The sequence below is a fragment of the Poromitra crassiceps genome (assembly GCF_964638095.1).
Source record: "Poromitra crassiceps genome assembly, chromosome: 14".
Taxonomy (NCBI): domain Eukaryota; kingdom Metazoa; phylum Chordata; class Actinopteri; order Beryciformes; family Melamphaidae; genus Poromitra; species Poromitra crassiceps.
The window spans coordinates 18,860,799-18,884,584 of NC_139633.1; the positions used below are offsets into that span (position 1 = coordinate 18,860,799).

A 23,786-nucleotide genomic window follows, 5' to 3' on the forward strand; every position below is an offset into this window, starting at 1 on the left:
TGGCTACCGAAATCTGTACTTTTAAGGGTACAGGCCGACTTACATCGGTACTACGGAGTACTGATTCAAGTCAAATCTATCTATCTATCTATCTATCTATCTATCTATCTATCTATCTATCTATCTATCTATCTATCTATCTATCTATCTATCTATCTATCTATGTTTGTATCTATCTATCTATCTATCTATCTATCTATCTATCTATCTATCTATCTATCTATCTATCTACTGTATCTATCTATCTACTGTATCTATCTATCTATCTATCTATCTATCTATCTATCTATCTATCTATCTATATATCTATCTACTGTATCTATCTATCTATCTATCTATCTATCTATCTATCTATCTATCTATCTATCTATCTATATATCTATCTATCTATCTATCTATCTATCTACGGTATCTATCTATCTATCTATCTATCTATCTATCTATCTATCTATCTATCTATCTATCTATCTATCTATCTATCTATCTATCTATCTATCTATCTATCTATCTATCTATCTATCTATCTATCTTGGGGCGGCTGTAGCTCAGGAGGTAGAGCGGGTTGCCCACTATTCGCTTTGGATAAAACAGGTCGGTGGTTCGATTCCCGGCTCCTCCAGTCTGCATGTCGAAGCGTCCTTGGGCAAGACACTGAACCCCAAATTGCTCCTGTTGGTGCGTGGTAACCTGCCGCCATCGGTGTGTGAATGGGTGAATGTACCTACTGACTGTAAAGCGCTTTGGATAAAAGCGCTATATAAATGCAGGCCATCTATCTATCTTTTTTTACAACTGAAATTACACGTTTGTAATTGTGGAGAGAGTAAAGTAGGCTACTGAAAAATGTAGTACCCTTACCGAATTCCAAGTACCGGTACCGGTATCGGTTCAAATGTGAATGGTACCCAACCCTAACTATATCAGCTATCCAAAGTCTGCTAATTCACTTCTCTGGCATCGAGTACTGTTTCATGCTTACAAATGAGTTACTTGATGATTCCCAAGTGGGCGATGGAGCCAAGTAAAGACAACAGAATCGTCAGGCTTGTTGTAATAATTCTGTAGTGATCACACATCGCACGGCGCCAAGAAATGTGTGCTGGTTAGGTTATGCAATATTTCCCTGGAAAGATTACGCCGGCAATAAAAGAGCAGTCATATTATTTCCATTTGTCAAATGACTTGTAGCCTCTCTTTTGACAATAAATGATTCACAGAAAGTGGCTTTTTAAACTAGACTAAATTAGACTAGTCAACTGACTCTCCAGTAGTCACTAGTCTTTCCTGGTTGTCACATAGTCTATTCCTATGAGTCACTGGCTACGCCAGGCTAACTAATAAAGAAAAAACATTGCATGGATGCAACTGGGACGTATCCTCAGTGATGTACCCTGGGGTCATAGGATGTTTCGGGTCTCGCAACATCATACACCCTCGCCCAGGTGACCCAGCCGGGGCTGGCCAAGCCCCAACTTACGTCCCAGTAGCTACCCTGCAATATACTGAGGATTTCAGCTTCTTGTGTTATGTGCAGCTCTGATAAGTTCAGAGGCAGGTGGTCATAGAAATTAGGTTTTCTCCTTTGAAAAGTACATACCATTGGATTATTAGTCTCCATCTGCTTGACAGATGCTGTTTGCCGGAAATGATTAATTTTGCATCTAGGTCGGCATCTTTGTTAGTTTCTAAGATCAAACACATGGAACGACTCTCAAGTGCGATCCAACGCAGACAATATGAAAGATTCCTTCTGACATAATTAAACTGAATGTTTCACTTCAGTTCAAAAATGCAATTTAAATTTTTTCTTCAGCTGTGTAACATACCCGTCTTTTTTCGACGGGCAACTGGCTGCCGGCCTAAATCTGTCTCTGACTCTGACTGACTCACAACCCTGAGGACAAATGACATCATCAGTGATGTCAATAGTAACACACATGCTGCCTGGCATATACTAGGTTTCAACCTAGTGTTTTCTTTTATTAAGACAGGTATGTTATCTCATACTGAATGTTTTATTTTAAATTTTTATAGAACAATATACAAACAAGACAGGCTCAGACACAGGAAAAGAGAGGAAAGAAAAAAATTGTGGTGCTACCAGCCGGATAAGGTGATAAGATAAGATGATAAGAGATAATGTGCATGGGATCCCACGCAAGGGTTCCATGAGATACCAGCCGGGCGAGCCATCCGTCACCCCTAACCTCAGTCACTTGTCATTCTTAATCTCGTCAAAGTAAGACAAAAACGGGTCCCAGATAGTTGAGAACCTTCTAAGCGAGTTGGTTCTCAGGGACCTGAGTCTCTCCATCTGTATAACAGAGATCATGTCCATCAGCCACACCTGAAAAGAAGGTGAAGAGGAGGACTTCCATTCCTTCAGAATGAGTCTTTTGGCGATAGTTGTCCCCAGTGTCAGAGATTGCTGCACAGCTGTAGGGAAGTTCAGAGAGGACTCAGAGCAGCCGAGGATGCCGAGTTCTGCCTCCGGCTGTAGGATTATTTTGTAGGCCTTAGAGTACCAATCAAGTATTTTGCCCCAGAATCCCGTTAATGAAGGGCAGGACCAGAAGGCATGAGATAGTGTGCCCTCTGACACCTGTCACACAGTTGCAAGACAGAAGGGAAGATCTTGTGTAGTTTATGCTTGGAGTAGTGAAGACGGTGAGCGACTTTAAATTGAATCAGCTGGTGTCTGCAGACACTGAGCATAGTTGTACCAAAGACAGACTCCTTTCCCACATAATGTCAGATAAATCAATACCAAGTCCCCCCTGCCATGCTTCTCTAATCCTCTCAGTAGAGGCCGTGTTGCAGTTAAAGGTCCCTTTCTTTTCTGACTCTGATATTAGTCTGCATTTTGAAAATATTTGCATGTGCACACATGAGGAAAAGTCAGATTTTCAACATTGGCACTTGGGACAACACTGTAGCTAGATAATTAAGGGATATGATGGACATGATGTTTTGAGGCTCTTGAAGCCAATAAGAATCAATTATCAATCAATCATCAATAATAATAATAATGTCTTCAGTCTTATCTGCATTCAGGAGTAGAATGTTTTTGTCTTTATTATGCCTGAAGCACATGAGAATGTTCATGTGTTTTTAGGATTCATGGGTTTGTAGTATCTGTATTACAAGGAAAATGTATGGGTTATTTTACCATGGGAACATTCTAAGTGAAGAAACTTGTCCCTAGCTTTGAACCTCAAGGAATTGAGTTCAGTTCATGATTCCAGAGTGGAGAAACGAGAGTTTCTTTATTTAGTTGGACTAACTGAAATCTCCGATAGATTTAGATCCATTGGAAGGACTAAACCAGGATCATCCTGAGCTAGAGAGTGCTACACTATGAAGAAGTCTGTTCAGGAGGATCATCCTGAGCTAGAGAGTGCTACACTATGAATAAGTCTGTTCAGGAGGATCATCCTGAGCTAGAGAGTGCTACACTATGAAGAAGTCTGTTCAGGAGGATCATCCTGAGCTAGAGAGCAGAGAGTGTTACACTATGAAGAAGTCTGTTCATGAGGATCATCCTGAACTAGAGAGTGCTACACTATGAAGAAGTCTGTTCAGGAGGATCCTGAGCTAGAGAGTGCTACACTATGAAGACATCTGTTCAGGAGGATCATCCTGAGCTAGAGAGTGCTACACTATGAAGAAGTCTGTTCAGGAGGATCATCCTGAGCTAGAGAGTGTTACACCATGAAGAAGCCTATTCAGGACGATCACCCTGAGCTAGAGAGTGCTACACTATGAAGACGTCTGTTCAGGAGGATCATCCTGAGCTAGAGAGTGCTACACTATGAAGAAGTCTGTTCAGGAGGATCATCCTGAGCTAGAGAGTGCTACACTATGAAGAAGTCTGTTCAGGAGGATCATCCTGAGCTAGAGAGTGCTACACTATGAAGACGTCTGTTCAGGAGGATCATCCTGAGATAGAGAGTGCTACACTATGAAGAAGTCTGTTCAGGAGGATCATCCTGAGATAGAGAGTGCTACACTATGAAGAAGCCTGTTCAGGACGATCATCCTGAGCTAGAGAGTGCTACACTATGAAGAAGTCTGTTCAGGACGATCATCCTGAGCTAGAGAGTGCTACACTATGAAGAAGTCTGTTCAGGAGGATCATCCTGAGCTAGAGAGTGCTACACTATGAAGAAGTCTGTTCAGGAGGATCATCCTGAGCTAGAGAGTGCTACACTATGAAGAAGTCTGTTCAGGAGGATCATCCTGAGCTAGAGAGTGCTACACTATGAAGAAGTCTGTTCAGGAGGATCACCCTGAGCTAGAGAGTGCTACACTATGAAGAAGTCTGTTCAGGAGGATCATCCTGAGCTAGAGAGTGCTACACTATGAAGAAGTCTGTTCAGGAGGATCACCCTGAGCTAGAGAGTGCTACACTATGAAGAAGTCTGTTCAGGAGGATCATCCTGAGCTAGAGAGTGCTACACTATGAAGAAGTCTGTTCAGGAGGATCCTGAGCTAGAGAGTGCTACACTATGAAGAAGTCTGTTCAGGAGGATCACCCTGAGCTAGAGAGTGCTACACTATGAAGAAGTCTGTTCAGGAGGATCCTGAGCTAGAGAGTGCTACACTATGAAGAAGTCTGTTCAGGATCATCCTGAGCTAGAGAGTGCTACACTATGAAGAAGTCTGTTCAGGATGATCATCCTGAGCTAGAGAGTAGAGAGTGTTACACTATGAAGAAGTCTGTTCAGGATCATCCTGAGCTAGAGAGTGCTACACTATGAAGACATGTGTTCAGGATCATCCTGAGCTAGAGAGTGCTACACTATGAAGAAGTCTGTTCAGGAGGATCTTGAAGCTGATCGTGTCAAAGGCAGCGAGGTCCAGGAGGACAAGAACAGACATGGAGTTTTGCCCCAGAGCTCACATGATGTCTTTCTCAACAGTGTGGCACCGTGGGAGTGGAGTGGCAGAGTGTACATCCATATTGCAATGATTAGATATTGTAAGAGTGTGTAGGATGTGGGTGGGTGGACCACAGCCACCTCTAGCAATTTAGGTGAAAATGACAGGTTGGCGGTAGGTTAGCAATTTTCCACATCGCTAGTGTCAAGGTTGGACATTTTCAGCGAGGGCTCAGGAGGTATAGCCTATTATTATCATTTCAAAATGAGCCATTAACATCTGTCCTAGTGTTAACCTATTTGTGACAAACACTAAATGAACCAGCCTTTGAGTTGTAATTAAATTTGGGTCATCCTGCATTACTGTCTCAGATTCGCCTGTCGGTGCTTCACTGACACAGGCAGTGTGCTGTCATCAGGATAGGTTTGCTGGCATTGGTTGCTTTTGATGGAGGAACTAACTGTAAATACCAATTTTTGATTTCATTCATTCATTTACCTCAAAAGGTCACCAGGTAACAATCAGGCCAAAAAGCTATGAGGTGATACCTAAGTATTATTATTATTATTTTTTTTTTCAATTTTTCAATAGAACAGTACACAAACAAGACAAAACAAACATACAAACATAATCAACATTCAATATCACAACGTGGTGCTACCAGCCACACAAGGCGCATATGTGCTTAAAAGAAAAGAGAAAAACGTGGGGTGTCCCTGAGAATCCAGCCAGGCGAGTCACCCATCTCTCCTAACCTCCTCGAGGTAGGCCAGAAACGGGTCCCAGAGGCCGGTTGCACCAACTGGTCTTAACTATGCCTGGTCGTAACTCCTACGTCGGTCTTAGTTAAGACCATGGACTTACGCCTGTTGCACCAACACGGCTTATGTCTGGTCTTAACTATGCTGGTCGTAGCAATGCGCGTCCATGTGAATGTCAAAAAGGTCTCCGCGGAGATCTCTGTTACAGGCAGGCTCTACGCCTCCTCCTGACGAGGCGTAGGAGTTACGCCTGGTCTTAGTGAAAATAAGGCTTAAGTCGTCTTGGTGCAACCGGCGTAGCTGTTAGGTCGTAAAGTTACGACCAACTTAGCTTAAGACCAGTGTAAGACTAGTTGGTGCAACCGGCCCCTGAGCCTCTACGTAAGTATTATTTATACGAAGCTTAAGGATATGGGAGTGAATGGGTGTACATGTTGAGTCATAGATACAGTGGAGTCCAAAATCTAGGTGAAGATGAATTTTGGGGGGGAGGGTCTGCAAGTCTGTGCGTTAGAACGTTACAACCACAAACAGTCTGAATCTAATTCTAGCGTCTAAAACCAGAGCTTGAATGAGGAGAATTGGGATCCTGAATAAGCACGAGGGGGATTGTTGGCTCTTGAATAGCAGCTACAGCCGAGTTCCTGCACTGCCAGCTGGCGTGGATTCATTTAAGATGATGCATTTAGCAGGGTTGAACCAGCTTTCATTTGAAACTAAGCAAGTCAAGATTATGATCAGTGATTGATTCACATGGACAGCAATAATCCCATATTAACTTGATTAAGACAATATGTCTGACTAAGAAATCTCTGTGTAAACAGCATTCTCGGATTACCTTAACCCGAATAAGGTAATAGTCGGAGTAAGCAGAATTGCTTTACCTCAGTCAAACTATGGCTGGCTATCTGAGCGATACAAGCAGCAATCCAACTGCTCGATGATGCCCGCTCTGCCTTCCAGTGATTCTAAACTTGTTTACTGAGTAAAATAAATGATGACACCAGAAAAAAGCTACATATATAAGCTACATATATACATACTATGTATATGTATATATATATATATATATATATATATATATATATATATATATATATATATATATATATATATATAACTGTCACCATTGCACTCCCTTGGCACTTTCTTGACTCTGATGAAGATGCTGTGGGCATTGAAGCATCTTCAAGACCTTCAATAAAGGCAACTGCCGGTGTGCTCCAGTGACTTCTGCTTTGTCTTATTAATCAGAGCGTGTAAACAGGAATATGAATGGAATACTTCTATAAGCAACCCATTCAGCAAACAGCTTAATCGGAACATTGTCTTGTTTAGAATAAGGCCAATAGTCGGATTATTGCGGTCCATGCAAACGTATTCATTGACAACTGCTGCTGCTGCTTCAGAGAGAAAAGGGAATAACGCTCACAGTCTGTCTATGGAGGCGCACAGATTTAAATGAAGAAAAAGTCACTGAAAGCAAAAGACAAATACACTAAACCCACAGCGCAGATTCAGCCAATACCCATTTCAATGTTTAATCTTATTTATTAGTCTTCCTTATAGAACTCTATCTGTCACTGTCAAAGCCAGGTTAAATTACAACGGATAAAATGTCACAGTGTCTCCACATCCTCTCAGTTGTTCTTACTTATTGAATGTAACAATTTCCCTACAGAGAGAAAAGACCAGTGAGCACTTGATGATGCAGGTGTCTGGCAGATACAGAACGTTGTAATATTCAGCCTCATTCCTTTATCTGCTAAGAAGCCGGCTATATCTTAGTAACTCGCTGTGTTAAACTGAGAAACTGATAGCCTGGCATCAATTAAGAGAGGATTTGACATTGTACCTGTAATGTGGACAGTGTTAAAAAATAAATCACAGTTTATGCAGATAATACTTCTCTTTGTTAAAGGTGAAGGAAATCATTCATGTCCTTGTATTTTTACTATGCCTCTGCCAGAGTCTGTCTGTCCATCGGTCCTTCCGCCCATCCATCCAATTCTCGTTAATGCGATATCTCAGGAACGCCTTGAGGGAATTTCCACTTGGACTCGGGGATGAACGGATTAGATTTTGGCGGTCAAAGGTCAAAGTTCAAGGTCACTGTGACCTCACATCTGTCTGTCCCATTCTCATGAACGCCATATCTCAGGTACACCCGGAGAGAATTTCATGACATCTGGCACAAACATCCACTTGGACTCAAGAATGAAGTGATTACAATTTGCTGGTTGAAGGTGACCTCACACATTTTTTGTCCATAACTCTAGAATTCATACTCTAATTATGACAAAATTTCACACAAATGTCTAATATGATAAAAATAATGAAGTAATGACATTTTATACCTAAAAGTTCAAAGATCAACTTCACTGTGACATCATGCTTTGCTTACCACTGTAGCTGAGAAAACGATCTTGGGCCATTCTACAAAAACGGTGCAAGTGCTGTCACTTACATTTGCAGACACCAAAATCCTTTAAGTTGACCTAATAATACTATAATAAGGCAAGGGGTTCCGCGGCGCACGGCTCGGCGCACAATTGCTCAACAGTTGAGCAGGCGAGCGTGCGAGCTACAGGCGTCAGGCGAGCACACGAAACATGATGTGAGGCACGCTAGAACATGAGCATGATATTTCTAGTTCTATTGATTTGGACCGCAAGATACTTGTATGAGTCCACCCGCTTCACTTCCTCTGCCTGGTTGACAAACAGGACAGGGCACCTCCTGTTCCTCTGGTAGTCCACCACAAGCTCATTGGTTTTACTGAGCTTCAAAGCTGTTAGTTTACACATGGACCACAGTACATGGAAACAAATCTATTTGTCATCCAGGCCATTTGCATAAGTCAAAGTATATAAAGGGTAAAGATATTAAACTCGCATCTGCATCCACAAGCAGGCCTTTTCAGTTGACAGTATAATGTATGTTCACCTATATGGTCTGTAGGGATACTGTATGTGAAAATATGCGGTTTAGGACTTGTAACTATGGCAACAGAGCTACGACTCCGAAACATCCTCATAGAAAACAATTAGTAGTGACATTTATCCACAATTGTAGTGTTTTGCTGTGTGGTAAAGACAAATCTCACACCCACACACACACATTGTTCCCGGTAAAACGGTTTCTCTGCAAAAATGTGTCTTCCAATGCTGTCAGCTCGCCGTAGATTGTCAATGAGGAGAAGGCTCAGCTTTGGCAGGATTTCTAATTCATTTTCAATTGAGAATTGGCTGGCTGCCTATAGTGCCGCTTTCTGTGTGCCTGATGTCCCATAAGCCCTCCAGCACTGCCTGCTTCCCCTCAGCCACCTGTGGCTCACCTGCAGCAGGGTGGAGAACAGACAGAACATCACCTCTGGATCCTCGCAGGCGTTCAGAGATTCTCACTTCTGACAAGCTGCTCACTTTTGCCATATGGTATTCCAAACTCACCGGATTCCCCTGATCATCATACCCTGCTGTCTGCCAGCCCAGGAATCTCTCTCTCTCTCTCTCTCTTTTATGTATCTGTGTTGAGGGCAATAAAATAACGACAATACATGATGATGTTTGTCTCGATGCCTTTCCCCCAAGAGGTAGCGGAAGCCTGAATTATAGATGTAGACAATGGTGGTGACACACACACACGCAAGCACGCACGCACACACACACACACAGAAGACAGAGGAAATGGACTAGACTCAAAAACCACTATGGCGAAGTGTTTTAATGGCAAGTTCATACCACAGCCATTAAGATGTATTGATGGCCCCTCCTCACTTACTAGATAGCAAAGTAAATAGGATTAGAACAATTTATAAAAGACATAATCACAAAGCTGTTGGGCATCAACGAGTAAGATGTCCTTTCCCCCCTTAAGAATTTAGTGGAGAGGCTGATTTCTTTTCAACTAACCTTCAGATGGTCTCCCCCCTGGAATAATTTTGTTTGATATTTACAGATCAGGGATTATACAAGGAAATATATTCCTAATCTTGAGATAATGCAACCTGTTTGGTTGGATGGCTTTCTAAAGGTGGGCCGGGGGGCAGGGAAGATCATTTGATTTATCTCTCTATTATACAAACCAATGCTAGATAAGAGTTGACCTTCGACGTGAAGTACTTTGGGAGTAGGAACTGGGATTGAATATTGATGATGAGCTTTGGGAATTTGTATTAGTGGATACTAGCGGAATACCCGTGTCTGCTACGCAGCATTGCAAGTAAGCAGGAAGTTCGGGCCAGGCATTAATCTGGGCAGCCATCGCAAATTCGGCCAATCATCGGCCCTAATTACCTCATTAAAAAGTCTGGCTCCGTTAGGTCACTCACCCACATGGATGCTCTTTAGACTTTACACTTCCTGAAAGATTCAGCGTGATCACACGTAAAATGGCATAGCTGTGGCCGAACACAATGTATGCTCACTCACTCACACACACACACCATTCTTATAGATCTGATACCCGTTGGAGCACGCAAACACTGGCCATTTAGTCAGGCCTCACTCACAGAATTGGCATACTACCTCTCCTCTCTCTCTCCACAGAGCATTTTCTTAGTCCACTCCCCGGACTGATTCCAATATCGATCCATCAGTAGCTAAGCACTCCATGGTGCTGAACCTGTGTTAACTCATTAACTTAGTCTGCCCTAATTACATAAAATATATACGTTAGGTTTGTATACTCTGTTAGACTATACAAAGAGACAGGGGTGGGTGGGGGTGCTCTTCAGTTTGTTCTTTTGTTTCCCATCTTTGGGCCTGCATGCATATGTTTTTGTTCATTGCAAAAAAAAATAAAAAACATATTTTAACTAAACTAACCAGTAAACATTTGGAGCCCCATGAATGATGCAGTGTCATTCTGGTCCAATCAGTGACAACAATAAAATTTCCATTACATGGAAGGCAAAATTATTAATTTCTGTAAAGTGTAATTGAAGGAGCTGTTTTGATGAAAGACTTGTTTCTTGTGATTAATTGCTGATATGAATACAATTTAGTGGCAGCTGCTCCATAAAGGCAGGAGATGTACTTGTTAAAAGTTTTCATTTAATTGCTATATAAAGCGAGTGTCTTCCCAATCTCAATGGGAAGACACATTGTTCACCCAGGTTTCATCAAAATCAGGCCCGCACTTTCAGATATGATATGTGCACATGACTCAGTCATTCCCTAGCCTTATTAGTGTGGAATACAATTAGTGTCTGTTATTCAAAATGTATACATCGATATAAATTCCTGGAATTTCATTCCCTTCAGAGAACCTTGTCTTTGTTTAGAGCTAAAAAAGAGAACATTTTATAGCACGAGATGATGTGCCATGTGCTAAAACAAGGGTGAATACGTAGAAGCAATTTATATACACACATCCTCTAATTTTAAAGCCGAAAATAACTAGTTGACTGGAAAAGGTAGTTGCAAGTCATCAGGGCAAGTCATCACAAGTCAACTGGAGCATAAGAATTTTGCATGAATCTGCATTTTTATTATTTGGAAAGTGAATGCAACGGCTGTAAATAGGAATGACGTTTTGCAATGGTGAATTTCTTTGTGCATATCAAATGTCAGCCTAAAAAATGCATTCAAAATTTGTGCATGCAAAAGCTCTTATTGCATATTCATGTGTGTTAGCGAGGCAGGTCTTTTGATGTAAGTAGGTTTCCATCTATATTTAATGCCATGGTTTGCCTAGCTCTGGTAATGAGGAGTGGTGTATTGAAAACAGACTGTGCCACTCCTCTCCTCCCCAGGTGAACACGACAGTTGGAGCAGACATCAACCAGGATTCTCAGCTTGGCCGTTGCATTTGTCACGACAAACTGACTACATCATTTGCACGATGCTCCATTTTCGATCTCCTCCGTGTGTGTGTGTGTTCCGACAGGTGTGTGCATAGTGCACGTGCAATTGTGTGTGCATTCAATAACATTTTGGGGGAACTGCTGAAACAGAAAAAAAGGGACACTTCCACACGCAATAGTTTACATCAGTTCTTTTACTATTATATATTATAAATATTTGGAATATTTACATTTAGAAAATAGTGTATTATTATTTTCAGATATATTCCAACATGTGGACATTTTCCCACAACTGTATACAGCTGAATCGCATAATAAACCTACAAACCTGAGACACTAGAATAAAATAATTACAGCAGGGGACAGGTTCCGAAAGCTTGCTACATAGTAGCAATTATGAACAAAGTACAAAAATCATATCGGACCCAGTACAACTTTTAAGTCAACATAAAATCTGACTATATTTACCACAAAATATACTAAATGTACTACATTGTCAAATCTGGCAATGCAAAAATATCTGCCAACTATGGCTGATCCTGTAGGCAAAATAAAATGTTTAACATTTATTATGTCAACTGCTGATCAGAGGACATGGTGGTGCTCGAAATGAATTGTGTTCAACCATGCACCGCTCTCCCCTCCTCTGAGACTCCTTCCCTTCCACACACACACACACACACACACACACACACACACACACACACACACACACACACACACACACACACACACACACACACACACACACACACACACACACACACACACACACACACACACACACACACACACACACACACACACACACACACACACACACACACACACACAGTCCAGTGTGCTATTCTTCTCTCCAGTGTTGATGGGTCGATCACATGGAGCTGCTAAGCAATAAGTTGGTGATGAACCATTTCTGTCCAGTGCATTTTTGGATAGCCAGCTGATACCCAAACTCATTGTCAGTGCTCGCTACAAGCTCCAGGCATCTCTTCGATTTCCTGTTCTGAATGGATCCTCCCTGAAAGATAAAAGCAGGTAGATTAAATTATGGTGGGCTCCAAAAGAATCGTTTGTGTGCACAATGTACTGTAGCCGCTCGGCTTCCCCCGTTAAACCCACAGGCTGTGAATGGATAGGGATGTGTGAGTCGTTAAAGCACCCTGCCACCCTGAGCTCTGTGCCTTTTGGTTGATTCACATCGACAGCCTCATTGGGCCAACCAGATAGCATCAACATGGTCTCCAGGCAAAAACAACAATGTATTTGCCATTACGATCATTCGCTTTCGTAGTACGAAGGCCAAGATGTTCAGATAAATGCACTGTCCTGAATAGATTGAATCAATAGAGGGACACACACACGCATGTCTGCACGCACGCACGCACACGCACGCACGCACACAGACACACACACAATAACTGAGAAAAACAACTGACATAAAAGTGTAATAGAAATCACCTCTCTATGCTGCTTTGTAAGAAAAAAAGTCTGTAAACTCAATCTCAGCCTTTCTCACAAATATCTCGTAAAACCTGAAAAGATATTAAAGAAGGATTAGCCTCGGAAATAATAGCAAAAAAAAAAAAAAAAAGTTGAAACCAAACACAGTATTCTCTATGTCTGTCTCACATCGTATTTGGCAGGTAACGTGCTCATTATGAATAAAACTGCATTGCATGAGGCTTTCATAGCCAACCGGAGAAGGAGCCAGTATCTGCTGTACAGTTGTAACTTTGTATTCATGCAGCTTTCACCATGGTGTGGCGTGTCACCGTTTGACTCTGTTCAGATGTGTGTCGACCTCTCGCTCTTGCATCAGGCGTATAACCTTTGAGAGTGTTAAGACTCATTGCAATGTAATTTTCAATTTTGCAAAACTGCTCTAAATTCAAACCATGGATTTTTGTGATTTAGCAAAGCCAAATGAACCCTGAAGAGATGCAGTGTCTTGGTGTTTTCATGTTTTTGCTCCGCTCAGCCCTTGTTTCTCGCTTGTTTATTTGTAAACTGGTTCAGGGTACATATTTAGCCGTTAGGTTAGAGTTTACCTAATTAAAATAATTGCTTCAAATTCAAATGTTTGTTTCAAATCTATAAATAAATGTTAGGCTTAATGTTTGTTTCAAATCTATAAATAAATGTTAGGCTTATAGGATTATCTATGCTTCCTTTTCCTTCTTTGGATTACCCCTGTATCTTGTATTCTCCAATTTACTGACAAATGAATTGTAGTATATTTATGACAGCATTGAGTTGATTTGAACAAATTAAAAAATATGCGAGAACGCACGTTTGTGTGTGCAGTCAGGGACAAAATGCATCTTTAAACGCAGTCGCCTTGGGGGCTTGCATTTGACAGCCCCGCTCTGTACCGCCGTCTTGCCACCCGTCACCAGGGCAAACATCAACACCTTCTCCTACATATAAGATTGCTACTCAGATTGGACACCTGAGTGACTGTTTGCAGCACTGCAGTAAAGAGCGCTGTGAAACATTTAGAATAACGGCTATTAAAATGTTATTTAAAATGAGATGTAAAAGACAACATATGGGACAGACTGAGGAAGATGTCTTTGACTTGTAGAAGGGTGAGAAACATGGTGCTGACAAGGCTGGAAGAAGAAGAAAGCCTTTAACGAAAAATAAAGTATGGTCCAACAATTTAGGAAGGAGGGACTTAAAGGGACAGCCAACCCTAAAACTATCCCAAATCGCTTTGGGATAGTTGCCTGAGCTTTGGAGATATCGGCCGCAGAGATGTCTGCCTTCTCTTGAATACAATGGAACTGGATGGCACTCGGCTTGTAGTGCTCGATGCACCCAAAAAATACATTTGAAAAACTCGACAGCATTGTCTCTTTCCAGAAATCATGACTTACTCAAAATAATGCACAGACTTTGTTGTGAGCAGTAGGAACTATTTTCTTTTGCAGTCTGATGTAGGAACTAGCTAGCAGCTAGCGGGTGTAGTTCGGTCAAAAGAAAATAGTTCCTCCATGAAACTGCTCATAACAAGGTTTGTGGATCATCTTGAGTAACGGGGTCATGATTTATGGAAAGAGACATTGCTGTTGAGCTTTTCAAATGTATTTCTTTGGCACTTTGAGCGCCACAAGCCGAGTGCCATCCGTACAGTACACCGCAGAGAGAGTTGTTAGGAGAGTGCTCTGTATACTGTGAGAGCAATGCAGCAGGATGTGGAGAAAGACCTGACAAATATATTGGACACATTTTACAGACTGTGACCTCAATTTCTCTGTGTGCGTTTGCAGGTCAGTTAGGCCTGTGTGTGAGACACACGCCATGCTTCTGGACACATAACAGGCTGATAATAACCGAGTAGGGCATTTATGGACCGATATGAGACATTGTTGCTTGCCCTCGCTCCCCAAACTATAAACAAGATTATTATTAATGGAGTTGACATTGCAGTAAGTCATGGGCCTTAACTTACAATATTCCAAATCTTATCTCGCTATCTCTGTTTATCATTTAACAGCCGTCGCAACAGCCGTGACTAATCTTTGCACGCAAGCACGTATTTCATTTCTTACAGATTACAGCTTGTCACAATCATTTCTTTATGGATAAGGAGGGGAGAACGCTTTCACAGGTGGAGGAAGCAAACCAAAATGTTGATGCACATTTAGGCAGGAAGAGATTAAGACAGTAGCTTATCTTCAGTCCATTAACTTTAGTGCAGAGCGCTGTAACAAGATTAGAGTTAAGGTGGAAAAAGAAATCTCTAACTCCCTGTCGTTGGCACAGTGCTGTGCTCCGTAAAGATGCTATGGTTGTAGCAAGGCAGTCTATTTCTTTACTTTAATTTATTGCATTTAGCAGACGCTTTTGTCCAAAGCGACTTACATCACATCTCGTCAGACACAGAAAAATAAAAAATATAAAAACCATTAAAAAAACAGAAACATGCAATACAATCAATGAGAGTCAGATATCCTGGTGGACTGGAATAGCACCTTATAAACGATACAAATAAAATAAAAATTGTCAGGGGCGGAACTAGCAGCATGTGAGCATTTAAGAAATGGTGTCAATTTCAGAAGGGCCCAGGTGTAGCCTGAAAAGGTGGGTCTTTATTATCCGGCGAAAAATTGGCCGTGATTCTGCCATTCTGACCGAGCGGGGAAGCTCATTCCACCATTGAGGAGAAGAGTTGCGATCGCGACAAGCGACCTTCGGGCCCATGTAGCGGTGGAGGGGCGAGGCGAGCTGGACGGGTGGAGGAGCGGAGGGAGCGATGCAATGTTTGGACGCTGACCAAAGATTGCAGATATAGCGGGGCTGACCGGTGAACTGACCGGTAGGCCAGCACCAGTGTCTTGAACCTGATGCGTGCCTACACACTTTTCAGACATGCAGTTAAAGTATGTGAATAAATATTTGATGCTTTACTCCAGCAGTGTCGTCACACATGCCCCATCCTTCAATTATACAATGTTGAATTAAGTCACCGCTTAAAGTGGAGCCCATGAACATAATATGTGACATAATGTTAAGAGCTACTGTGTTGTACCATGCCTGGAGTGAGAGGGGTCTGGCTTCCATCAAAGACCTATATATAGATGGTCATTTTGCATCCTTTGATTTACTGAAAGGGAAGTTTGGGTTGCCCGGCACGGACTGGCTCAGATTCCTACAAATCAGAAACTATGTTCGATCCAAGATTCAGGCCTTTGAAGCGTTCCCAAATGAACATGCTCTTTTTGATGTTTTGTTGGGCCCTCCTCACTCCAGGCACCTCATCTCTAGATTTGTGTGTCTGTTTGATGAATGTACCATGGCCTCTACTGAGAGGATTAGAGAGGCATGGCAGGAAGAACTTGGTAATGAATTATCTGACATTATATGGGAAAAGAGCCTGTCGGTTGTACAACTCTGCTCAGTTAATAGCAGACGTCAGCTGATTCAATTTAAAGTCGCTCACCGTCTCCACTACTCTAAGCAGAAATTACACAAGATCTATCCTACTATCTCACCACTGTGTGAAAGATGTCAAGTGTCGGAGGGCACACTGTCTCATGCCTTCTGGTTCTGCCCTTCACTGACGGGATTCTGGGCCAGAATATTTGACTGGTACTCTAAGGCCTACGGGGTGGCCCTTTAGCCGGAGGCAGAACTCGCCATCTTCGGCTTCAGCTGTGCAACAGTCTCTGACACTGGGGACAACTGTCGCCAAAAAACAAATTCTGAAGGAATGGAAATCTCCCTCTCCACCCTCTTTCCAATTGTGGTTGACGGACATGACCTCTGTTATACGCATGGAGAGACTTAGGTTCCTGAGAACCAATGCACTTAGAAAATGTATAACTATCTGGGACCCGTTTTTAGTTTACCTCAACGAGGCTAGGGGTGACGGGTGACTCACCCGGCTGGCTTCCCATAGACCCCTTGAGTGAGATCCAAGGTATATTGTTTACAAGAACATAAGAACCTTAGGTGGCTGGCGGCACCACTTTGTAATGTTGATTATATTTTTTGTTTTGTTTTGTTTTTCATTTCTTTCCTCTGTGTCTGAGCCTGTTTGTCTGTTTTGTCTTGTTTGTGTTCTATACAAATTTAAAATGTGAAAATAAAATATATATATAAAAAAAAAGCACAGGATGTAAAACACCTGTAGAGGCAGTTCTTCAGTAACCTGTTTTGCATGGTCAAAGGAATACAGTATGTACTGGTTGTACGAATTTAAGTGCTTCAAGCCCTCTAAGTCTGACACAAGGCTGTTTGTGGGTTTCATACATATTTGGCTAAAGGAATAATGTTACTCACAAATTACAATCTATAACTGACTCTACCATTGGAGCAGTGTTTTCAGTCTTTTAGTGTCCTCATCCAATCCGAATCAGCCACTCCCACAGATAATTTTGTGAGGTGGCTGTTTGGGTAAAATGCCGCCTGCAACCGCAGAGCCGCTAACGAAGACAGAGAGAGTCATTATGATGCATTTACTCTTCATGTCTAAATGGGTAATTGCAGGGAATTCTGTGAACTAAGAATCTCTCTCTCTCGGTCTGGGTGACCCCATGTCGCTCCTTTATGAAACTATGCCCAGCCACATCAAAAAGCCTGCGCTACTTTTGAACGGACATTATAAACCTTATGTGAGCGAAGCTGCCTCCACAATTGGCTTCGCTGCCACATTAGCAAATTATCTTTTTTTTTGGTTAAAATTATTTTTTGGGCATTTTTGCCTTTATTCAGATAGGACAGTAGGCAGACAGGAAAGGTGGGGGAGAGAGAGAGGGGATGACATGCGACAAAGGACCTCAGGTCGGATTCGAACCCGCGTCGGCCGCGTGAAGACCCCAGCCTCCGTCGTACGCCTCCTACCAGGTGAGCCACCAGGACGCACACATTTGCAAATTATCTTAATCGATGGCTGCAGAAAAGTATTTTGAATTTTGACCTTGTGTTTTCTGACCATTGTTTTTTTTGACCATGTGTGGGGTTGTTTGGATAGCTCCTCACCTGAGTGAAAAGCCAGTAGAGCTTCATGCGTTTGGCTGCGGCGTAGCTGCACTCGATGAGGCGTGGCCTGCTGTTCACATCCACCAGGCACTTGTTGTCATCGTCGTCGACGGTGGGACTGAGGACCCCGACATGTAGGTGCTGAGTACTGGTGTAGTACACATTCTGGAGGAACAGAACAGCCAGTTATAAACGCACTCTACAAGACTGCACTGCACATTCACACCACTGGGAGTGCATTTACATAGTGACCCTTATAGTGCTGCATGCATCAGATCGGCAATTAGGCCCCGCCCCCTTTTAGGGGGAAAACACAAGCCTCTCCCTGTTGACTTCAATGTAAAATAGCAGTACCCCAAAAAATATATAGAAAAATAACAGAATCGATCTCGTTTATTAGTGACCCCAAAACAACATGACATGACAATATATTACAACTCGTCTGGCCATAGAATGGACAAGACACACCTGAAATATTACTTTGACCCATCTAAAATCATGTGACTCATGTCACATATTTACATTCCAGCCCCGAGCCAAGTAGCCTACAACGACGCTGGGCTCCACTGCAACAGCATTTAATGTCGGAAGACTAAATTAGCAACAGGCGGACCCCGGAACTAGGTCAGAGACGTGTCATGAGTTACATGATTTTAGATGGGTCAAGTCATATTTTCGATGTATCTTGCGCATTGTGTGGCCGGCCGAGTTGTAATATATTGTCATGTCGTGGTGTTTTGGGGTCATTAATAAACGAGATTGATTCTGTTATTTTCCTATATATATTTGTAATAATCTGTCACTCATATGTGGCTCGCTGTTGGGTTTGTCTTCATGAGGTTGACTTAGACACAGGAAGCAGGTTTATTCACACAGCTGTGCTGACTGAACGGAGGACAAGGCAGGATATGGCAGGGTACACGAAACAGCTCATTATAACTCGAGGAATGGTGGATATAAATTGACCAGCTATGAGAAATCCCTGGTAATTGTACCCTCTTCTCATGCAATCCGTCCCAATAGTTTTTTCTTCAAGAGCACTTGTGTTGTGTGCCCATATTTAGCTGACAAGAAACTGAATATCAGTTGCAGGAAAAAACAGGAAATACATCCGTTCAAAAGTAACATGCTCAGCGGTGTGAGAAGAAAGAGAGAGAGGGAATGTCTATAGTGGCATGAAGATGTTTTAGTTTGGTATGCACACAATGATTATAGCGATAAAGCAGAATTGATGAAAAAACGGCCAAATCTAAAAAGGCGCAACTCCCCCCCCCCCTCCCCCCAACACGACCCATAACCACCTAGCCACTAATCCTACCCAACCCCTCCCCTTGAATTCCAACTAACCGACTAACCTGTTAACCACTAAACTCACTAAATGTCTGTGATTGACTGAGTGAGTGACTTTTCTGACATTTCTGACGTTTCCTGTGTGGAGTTTGTTAAGGAAAGCGTTCTGGGATGACCAACTTCTACAAGCTTTCACAGTTTAGCTTAAGTCCTTACTAAAGATTTTTCCTCCGTTTCAATTTGCACAGCGGTATAAATATCAATACAAGTGCAATGACTGTGAAACATCTCCAATGCATTTATTTGAATTGGGAAAAATAATGGCAGAGTGAGCCTGGCTATACAAGATGACTTTACACCTGTCAGGCTAAGGTTAAATAATCGGTGAAGCGACGACTCCCTGGAAACAATTTCCTTGCCCATAATAGAATCACGGGATCAATAGGAGCTGAAAGAGGCAAATGCTAGAGAGAGTAAGTTAACGCTTACATTTGTTTTCAAGAGATTTATTGATGAATGTGCAAAACAAATAGTACACACACAAAACACTAGTGGAAACACACAAAACACTACTGGAAACACACACAAAACACTACTGGAAACACGCAAAACACTACTGGATAACGTGCATAACACCAAGGAATTTTTGGAAATAATACCCCCTGTCTAACTACCAGCCCTCCCACCCACCCCACCCACAGACAAAATGAACAACAGTAGATGTATGTATGTATGTATGTATGTATGTATGTCTGTATGTACTGTATGTACTGTATGTATGTATGTATGTATGTATGTATGTCTGCATGCATGCATGTATGTATATCATTTTGAATTTTTCCGATAGCAGTGCTAAAATACTTTTAGAATGGTACTGGTGTCTAAACGGTGCTTGAACTGATTTTAGGTCCCTTCTCGTAGCCTGGGATTCATTCTGAGCAAAGATTTCAGAATGATGAAAACATTATTGAGGTGACTGATAACAGTTGTATACTGAGATTGGGCTCTATCGGGCTGGCAGAGGCACATTGTGGTGGGACACACCATGGGCCTACAATTTGCAGCTAATTTCTGTCAGGAGAATAGCAAAGGAAACCTTTTCTAAATATGACATGAAAATAGAGTAGGGTAAAGTCATCTGAAGAAAGGAACAAATGTTTTGTGCAACTTCTGCAGAAACCTGACACACTCTAACTTTATGAAAAATATTGGATTCTTCTACTTTGTGCTCGGTCAATAATGTGGCATTTTAGTCTAAGCTGAATTTAGTTTAAATAGTTGCCCCTAAATTCAGTGAATGAAAAATGGAGACTTGTCATGTATTTCAAAATGACGAGGACTGCTGCTGAGAAAGGGGACCCTGGCCCTGTTTTATACAGTAAAGATGATTAAATCAGAAAGCAGATGAAAAGTAAATTGTTTTTCTACACAAAGGAAAATGCTTTATTGAAACGAAAACCCCAAGATGGGAATAAAAAACAGAGTGATATTAGTATTGCTGGCTCTATGCTGCACACTGTATGAATAGTGATGTGGCCTGGAGGAGGCTTGGGACTGGTGTTACCTGAGGTATGAATAATGATGTGGCCTGGAGGAGGCTTGGGACTGGTGTTACCTGAGGTATGAATAGTGATGTGGCCTGGAGGAGGCTTGGGAGTGGTGTTACCTGAGGTATGAATAGTGATGTGGCCTGGAGGAGGCTTGGGACTGGTGTTACCTGAGGTATGAATAATGATGTGGCCTGGAGGAGGCTTGGGACTGGTGTTACCTGAGGTATGAATAGTGATGTGGCCTGGAGGAGGCTTGGGAGTGGTGTTACCTGAGGTATGAATAGTGATGTGGCCTGGAGGAGGCTTGGGAATGGTGTTACCTGAGGTATGAATAGTGATGTGGCCTGGAAGAGGCTTGGGAGTGGTGTTACCTGAGGTATGAATAGTGATGTGGCCTGGAGGAGGCTTGGGAGTGGTGTTACCTGAGGTATGAATAGTGATGTGACCTGGAAGAGGCTTGGGACTGGTGTTACCTGAGGTATGAATAGTGATGTGGCCTGGAAGAGGCTTGGGAGTGGTGTTACCTGAGGTATGAATAGTGATGTGACCTGGAAGAGGCTTGGGACTGGTGTTACCTGAGGTATGAATAGTGATGTGGCCTGGAAGAGGCTTTGGACTGGTGTTACCTGAGGTATGAATAGTGATGTCGCCTGGAAGAGGCTTGGGAGTGGTGTTACCTGAGGTATGAATAGTGATGTGGCCTGGAAGAGGCTTGGGACTGGTGTTACCTGAGGTATGAATAGTGATGTGACCTGGAAGAGGCTTGGGACTGGTGTTACCTGAGGTATGAATAGTGATGTCGCCTGGAAGAGGCTTGGGAGTGGTGTTACCTGAGGTATGAATAGTGATGTCGCCTGGAAGAGGCTTGGGACTGGTGTTACCTGAGGTATGAATAGTGATGTGACCTGGAAGAGGCTTGGGACTGGTGTTACCTGAGGTATGAATAGTGATGTCGCCTGGAAGAGGCTTGGGAGTGGTGTTACCTGAGGTATGAATAGTGATGTCGCCTGGAAGAGGCTTGGGAGTGGTGGAGGCTTGCGAGTGGTGTTACCTGAGGTGTCATCCCGTGACAGAGATACAGGATGGGCACATTGTCCGTTTCAGGCCCCTGGTCCAGACACAGGTCGCTCTTCAGAGAGTTCTTTAACTGACACACACGCGCGCGCGCAAGGACACACATGCGCACGCACGCAAGGACACACACACACACACACACACACACACACACACACACACACACACACACACACACACACACACACACACACACACACACACACACACACACACACACACACACACACACACACACACACACATACACGCACACACACAAGAGCAAAATTATGTATTTGTTATTCATACATAGCTGGTTCTGGGTATGGTCAATTATGTTGCCACTTGCCAGAGAATCAGACCACAATTACATGCACATATTAACATAAGGTTATGAATATAACACCAGTTTTATGAATAAGGTGAGTGAGGTTCTCACTATGGGATGCCCAGACAGAAGCATTATTTTTTCAGACACCAAATAACCCTATATTTTGGAGGGGCCAATTTGTGTATTTCGGTGTGTGGGTTTACTACGAAAATGACCGTTTAACGTAACTTTGGATTATTATTTCATCACGTGGTGAGTACACGAGTCACACTATGTACATGTGAGTGTTTTTGGCACAGTTAGAATGTGCATTTTGGGCGATTAGGTGTAGGCTAAAATCCAACTGTAGTGCTAGGCTATTAGCAGTCAGGCCTCTACCACAGTTTGTACTGCACGCAGATTGAAAATAAAGCCATGTGCGTTCTAGTTTTAATATAGGCAATATGGCAAAACTCCCAAAAAGTTGGCCTATCCCTTTAAACAATTTGGGTGCACAGCTTTCGCTTTATTTTGTCTTCTAATTCTGTGTTGAACAAGGCTGGCAATCTGCTCTGGTGTAATGAGTTCTCAAACCGCTGAGATTGACAGGCCCATCAAATGCACAGACCAAATAGGGAATAACGAGGTGACCAAACTCTGAGACATTAGGCCGGCCTATTTCCTCATTATATCCATCTAGCGTGTGTGGGTTAATAGGAGGGAATCAGGCATAACACATATAAAACAGAGCCATAAGACTGCAGTCTGTGTCACTGTGCATTAAGGTGCATGGCAGTGATGGGAGGTGGGAGGACAGAAATAAAGCTGTATGAGAACAACTTGGAACGGGCAAACAGAAACGCTGCCAGCCTGGCCTGTTGGCTGTCATTTCTTCTGGCTTTACTGACTAACAAATTCAGCCGCATTTATAGTAGGTATCTATATCTATGTCTGTCTGTCTGTCTGTCTGTCTGTCTGCATGTCTGTCTGTCTGTCTGCATGTGGGGGGTACGGTGGCGCAGTCGGTAGCGCTGTCGCCTCACAGTCAGAAGGTCCTGAGTTCGATTCTCGCCTGGGACACTGTGGGCGCTGTGGTTGTGTTCCCCCCCATATCTTCAGTGCCTACTGCCCAGGTGGGTTATCTCGTCGTAAGGGCCTTTCTCTCTGTGTGGAGTTTGCATGTTCTCCCCGTGCTCCCCCAGGGGGTTCCTCCGTATATAACCCCCCCACTAAAAACATGCAGAAGATCAGATCGTCATCGTCATCCGACCAGTGACGACAACATCCGAAGTTGGTCCCCGGGCGCTGTACGAGAAAGCGACCACTGCTCCTGGCCTGCCCCCCGGAGGAAAGGACATGCCTGGATGGTTTAATTGCAGAGGACACCGTCAGCATGAGTGTGTTGTGGCCGGCCGCATGCATGTATTGTGGTGTTCATGTGACAATAAAAGACGGGCTTGTCCGTTACGAGAGAGAGAGATGTCTCTCTGTCTGCATGTCTGTCTGCATGTCTGCATGTCTGTCTGTCTGTCTGTCTATACAAGAGATCAGCCGAGCAGCATTTTGGTAAACAAACCGCGTCACTGGGGGAAAACGGCAATGGGACCCTATGGAGCCAGCCTTGAGTGCTCACTCTAGCCCCA

The 23,786-nt window shown here is 42.9% G+C and overlaps 1 protein-coding gene across 2 annotated transcripts in view; it reads right to left on the reverse strand.

The window, feature by feature from the left end:
- Window positions 1–12,259: 12,259 nt before the first annotated feature.
- galnt18b (UDP-N-acetyl-alpha-D-galactosamine:polypeptide N-acetylgalactosaminyltransferase 18b) overlaps window positions 12,260–23,786 on the reverse strand; it is a gene marked incomplete at its 5' end in the record, with an annotated part of 81,322 nt that continues 69,795 nt past the window's right edge. For both annotated transcript variants that reach the window (XM_083650574.1, XM_083650573.1), the window contains 3 exons: window positions 12,260–12,469; window positions 17,938–18,102; window positions 21,829–21,924. In XM_083650574.1, coding sequence (XP_083506700.1) covers window positions 12,323–12,469; window positions 17,938–18,102; window positions 21,829–21,924 — 408 coding nt within the window. In that variant the 3' untranslated portion in view covers window positions 12,260–12,322. The remainder of the gene's footprint in view (window positions 12,470–17,937; window positions 18,103–21,828; window positions 21,925–23,786) is intronic.